Raw genomic sequence first — 5703 nt, 5'->3', positions numbered from 1 at the left:
TAGAGCGGTTAACATTAATATCGCACTGCTGTTTTTGTTTTTTTTTTTGCCGACTCCACTTTTGGTGCAAACTGAACATTAGGCATTGGACTGCGATCAGCCTGCTTTCCCTAAAACTTTCTTCTATTCTTAGAAAAATTGCGGAATTAGACACTATCGCACACGTGAATATTAAAACAGAGTGGAAGCATAATTTTTGCTGCTAAGCACTGCGATTGATAACATCCCTACTGAAAAACCAAACGTTCTACGGGGCAATAAAAATCTCATCTAATCGCATAGACTCTCATACGGTGCGCATCATTATCATAAAATATCCCACGTAAGTTATGATAATGTACAAGAAACTATGAGATGTTATGCAATTATATGTTACTTGTTTTGTGATTTCTTATGTGAATTGAGTGAGATTGTGTGAGAAATTGTGAGGTTATTGCCTCATACAATTTTTTCAGTAGGGATGATTTCGCAAAACGGTATAAATTCTATGAATGGCGCCCATAGTCACGAACGCAGAAATCACTTCGTAATGGTTTAAATGAAGATGGCAGACGAAAGCCGCATACCACATCATGTCTTCAGTCCTTTTGTTAATGCGAGATATATGGAGAAGTTTGAATATCAGCCTGAGTTTATAATAAATGAAACTTTCTTAATCTTCCATGCTTTCTGACCACGTAGGCTCATTTATAGAAGAATGTGTGGCTGAGAGGATAATAATGTTTATTACTAAGGCCAAATACTAGCACCGACAGTTGTTACCCACAGCAGTCGATCAAGTGTAGAAACGTACCAGAAATACAAGAAAATGAGTAATTTTGTCGCATCGTCAGCTTTTTGTGTAGTTCTGTGCTGCTCGTTCGTTGTTATGTAGTCTTTTTTCAGGACATTTCTTTAGTACGTAGTTCGCAGCAAGTTTGCTTAACCGCACAAAATCCTGATGTTATTACTAGTTAGCGGCCAAAAATAGCCCAGGAATTATATTAGTAAAACAAAACAGTCTATAAATTTTCTACTTCGTAGCAAAGTATTGTTCTTTGCTATTATTCTTGTCATGTCTCTAAGCTTAACGTTTATTCGATACAATCGGGGATACTTGGAGAACGACTTATTCAAATTTGTCATTTCGCTCTCTTCCGCACAGCACGCTTCCCCGATGTCGGCATGGATTTCTTCACACCGTATATCGGCTCGCTTCGTCAAGTTACGATTCGTACCTTCAGAGGAGACGTAAACGTGCGCTTCAAGCCGCACGAAGCGAACGCTATGTACAGTTTCGAAGAGAACACCATCAGAATCCATGCCGGCATTTTGCAGCCTCCAGTTTTCATCCTGGATGCTCCAGCTGCAATAAACTACGGTGCCCTGGGACAGGTACGCTATTCCGCTCACCTCCAACAATAGAGAGATTTAGTTTACCGTGATCCGTGATCCGCCACCGTGACCCTCTACCAGGCGTGGGCGGGTCGCACAAGCTGAATAGTACCGACGCGGTAGGTCTATGTGCAGGGATTGATGGATGAAATATAGGAGCGTCCCCTTTGAAATGGGGTGGTAGGTAGCTATCAAGGTCATTTTTCTCCGTATGTCGTAATTCTTATTTTAGATTGGTTAACTATACCATCATTCTATTTATTGAATTTTTGTTTCTACTTTACTAACATTATGTCACTTTTCTGCGCCACATAGCCATCCGGTATGTGGCGCCATCTATTAGCGTCAAGGGGATCTGGGCATGCGCAGTGGAACGCGCAGTGGCGGATCACGGTAGCGGATCGCGGATAACGATAAACTAAAACTCTCTATTAGCTGGCCTAATACGCGAGTATATACGCTTATAGTGGGCAACTACGTAACGCCTGTAACAACGCAGCCGTTGCGATGAATTGTTGTTTCTGTTGGCATTCCACTTCACTGGAGGAGGCTGTTGGCGCTGCCTTCCCTTTGCTCTATCGGCACAACACGCATAGCAGTGCAATGTGAATTGGTGGCTGGCAGCAACTTTAACAGGGTTATTAACAAGCTCCCAAGAATCTCGGCGTTGAGGCACCTAGGAGGCAATGGTTATGGCAGATATATCCTCTGGTTCGTCAGACTTCCTTCCCACCAGCCGCTTCTAGTGTGGTACCACGAAAATTTGCCGCAATAGTTAATACGCTGAGAACGCCAGTAACAGATCCTATCAGTAAAAACGCTCAATATGCACTGCTCCTTTCTTAGTGCTTATTACATCTCGATCTACATCAAGTTTATGCGGTCGCCGATACTGGCGTAATTTCTACCTGAAAATAGTGAGGCATGGCGAAAACATGCAACACGAGCTCATTGTGTTGACTGGGGCTTTAACATGTTCGTGGAAGCACAAACAATTGACACAGATACCGGAAGGTAGACACGCTCGATATCTCGTCATTGTCTCACAAAATGTCCGTGTGAAATTTTCTCTCCTCCCGAATGATGCTGAAGACAGCCTTTCAACTGTGTTCGCAGGCTGTCGGCCACGAGATGATGCATGGTTATGACGTCCAGGGTATAGCTCACGACGAGAAGCTAAATCTACTCGACTTCTCTCAGACAAATACAATGAAACGCTACGCGGAGAAGGTCCAGTGCCTTCGGGATTCATACAGGCGGGTAAGTATAATCACAGCATCCCTTCAATCATTCATCACGACACCCACCAAAGATAGGTGCCGAGCGTTCCGACAATAATTCCATACTAGTGCAAGCTAGTATTTCTGGTGTAGTGCGCTAATCGTCCCCGCTACAGCCACCGGCATGGACCAGCGCTTTGGTGCCCCCGAAGACGAAGAAGTTGGTCGCATCGCTACACCTGAGGCTTCGCTGCAAGTTCAGCCTGAGCAGCTCGATCGATCTGTGTCTCTTGAGTAAACGCACCCCAATACTGGAGATATTTAGAGCTCTCATCCTCCACAACAAGCCTCCTTTCCAATCTCGCAGTTCATGCTACATCGGTTTAAATTCACTAAAAATGTTGGCTTGCCACGATACTGTACGGAACAAGTTGCATTCAGAATAAGTTAAAGATTGTTCGCATATCGAAAGAGAGCATCATGAAGGAACATATACGCAGACCTGCAATCGGGACGCTTTGCTTGTACCGTTATTTGTTGCCCAACAGCCGTTCATTGAATTTCCAAGGCAGTGTTACCTGCTCAAAGTACCGCCAATCAAACTTTAAAATCAAGATTTTCATATGCATCTGAGAATCGGTCCATTCCGTTGAATGTGTTCCTTATAATATCCTACCTTATTTACTCCCCCGTTGGCTCAAAGTTAAACGCTACTTCCAGGAAAACTGTAGTTGAACCTCTCACTTGCATTTACACTAATAACGTCGTTAGGTTAAGTAGTTCGGTTGCCCCAGGCCCAATTTAAATCAACGACATACCCTGTGGAAAGAAGCGGACTTCTACAGTATTCTTACAGTTCACTCCATAACTAAAAGCTGTCAATATGTTCATGTTAAATTCAGCGTCCCGCCAATATCCCCACAGCATGTACAGTGTATTGAAGTGTATCTCAAATGGGTGTCCGCGAACCACTCTTGGGGTACTCGAGAGCCTTGGCCTGGCTCCTAGATGCAGTTTATCAGGCTTAGTAGCACGGAGGTTCACAGGCGACTTTCTTTTCTGAATCTGAAAGAAACGCTAGAGGAGTTCCGAATGTGACAGCGTGGACGGGCAAAAAGAGAGAGATAGCATCTATGGAGTCTGTTGATGCCAGCGTCGGTAAAACTCTATCCCCGGCTTACCTGCTAATTGGGCGAGGAAGCAACGCAAGGCTTCTCGGGTGTCCGACGAGCGAGCGGCGCGGTGTTTGGAGGAGTCGTACTCCTTAAAGCTTCATGCATACCGGCGCTGATGTATGGGCTCTTTGTGGCGCGCTAGTTTACCAAGTTCGGGCTTTTTAGAGTCCAGTTTAGCCTTGACGACCCCCCTTCCCTCTCCTAATCTGAAGAGGTCCCCCGCCAATTCCACTACTCAGCAAGGGTCCTGAGACGTCCATGGCTGAGAAATACTGATTTATTGCTAGGCACAACTTGCAAAACCAAAAAGGTGTATCTATAGCAATATATTGTTCAGTAGGTACAAATATAAACTTGTCGAAGCTCAGACGCACGTGCTGGTTAATGCGTCTGAATTTGTCAGTTGGCGATGCTAGCATAGTTAATCATATAAAGCAGGAGTACTTCAAGAGGGCAAGAAGTGAGTTGAACATTTACCTCTTCATATTTGAGCGTTACTGGGTGGAAAACATTTTGTGACAGGGAAGCCGGTGTTTGCAAAAGCAAACTATATGGATATGCATCTGTTTGTTAATAAACAAGCTGCGGCTTAATGGGTTCTGTAGTCTATTTTGGCCATGAATTAGGTCGGCAAGAACTCCCCCCCCCCCCTTTTTTTTTTGAGATCTTACTATCTACTTGCAGCAAGAAGGGGCATCCCGTGCCAGAACTCCGGACCACAAGATTGACTCCGAAGGCTTCGCCGACTATACGGGGCTCTTGCTGGCGCACGCCGCGTATCGGAAGCTGCCTGCCGAGGAGCGGGACACGGTGTTGCCAGACTTTGAGCTTACGGCTGAGCAGCTTTTCTTCACAGCCCACTGTATCAAGTGGTGTGCCCCAGCTCAACTGCGCTATTTTCGAGGAAGTTCGGACCGGTACTGGCCGTGGCGCTCTCGTTGTGTCGTTCCCTTACAAAACATGCCGGAGTTTGCAGCCGCTTTCGAGTGCAAGACAGGTGACGTCATGAATGCCGAGGAGCGGTGCCCTTTCTGGTAGAATGTTGGCGAACATACAGGTTATGAGGTGTGGTGCTCCCCTATGAGGACTTAAGTGACGTTCTCTGCCTACCCGTGGGCTGACCAATAAAATTACGATATCCTTAGACACATATGGGCCAGAAGTGATCTGCACTTAATTGCTTGCCTTGTGTTTAGTTGCTGAGTAGTTCACCAGAGCATGTGTTCCTTGGCTTCCTTTTTCCATGCTGAACTGAGAGCTGGAATGAAAAGTTTGTCAAGATGAGTTGGTATATATATATATATATATATATATATATATATATATATATATGAAGGAAAGAAGCCAACAGTCGGCGAGGCCAAGGAAAGCGTTGGGGATGGTACTTTGTCTTTTTTTTTTTTGTTTACTTGGATAATCATATTAGTAATGTAATCTGTTTAGGGGAAAGATAATTAAACAGAAAGTAGAAGAAAAAACTACATGCCGATGGTGGGAACCGAACCCACGACCTCCGAATATCGCGTCCGGTGGGTTCGGTTCCCACCATCGGCACGTTCTTTTTCCTACTTTCTGTTTAGTTATCTTCCCCTAAACAGATTACATTACTACTAATATCTGTGATTATCCAAGTAAACATTAAAAAAAAGACATAAAGTACCATCCCCAACGCTTTCCTTGGCCTCGCCTACTGTTGGCTTCTTTCCTTCATGTATTATAACGAGCACCCTCATTTTCCCCTGATTGATCTGCATCTATATATATATATATATATATTGTCACGTAGTGACAAGCAAGGAGATGGCACAACATGGCGACAGGATGAAAGATGATTTAATGTCTGTCCTATAGCGCGAGAGCCCGTTTCGCGCCACTGCAGATCTTCGCAACACTTCCTGGGGCCACCAAGCGATCGTCCCGATCGTTTCGTTGAA

General features: G+C 44.7%; 1 protein-coding gene across 1 annotated transcript; it reads left to right on the top strand.

Annotated features, from left to right (window-relative positions):
• Positions 1-1150: 1150 nt before the first annotated feature.
• Positions 1151-4858, top strand: LOC146175939 (neprilysin-3-like). The gene is made up of 3 exons (XM_084580881.1): positions 1151-1374; positions 2491-2634; positions 4454-4858. Exons 1-3 carry the CDS (start codon positions 1165-1167, stop codon positions 4805-4807), a joined length of 708 nt encoding a protein of 235 aa, XP_084437007.1. The 5' UTR covers positions 1151-1164; the 3' UTR covers positions 4808-4858.
• The last annotated feature ends 845 nt before the right edge of the window (positions 4859-5703 follow it).

Source organism: Amblyomma maculatum, chromosome 10 (assembly GCF_055883805.1).
Source record: "Amblyomma maculatum isolate TAMU_Amacu chromosome 10, ASM5588380v1, whole genome shotgun sequence".
NCBI classification, from domain to species: Eukaryota; Metazoa; Arthropoda; class Arachnida; order Ixodida; family Ixodidae; genus Amblyomma; species Amblyomma maculatum.
The sequence above is the reverse complement of the archived record's forward strand: the minus strand, read 5'-3'. Positions and strand labels throughout refer to the sequence as shown.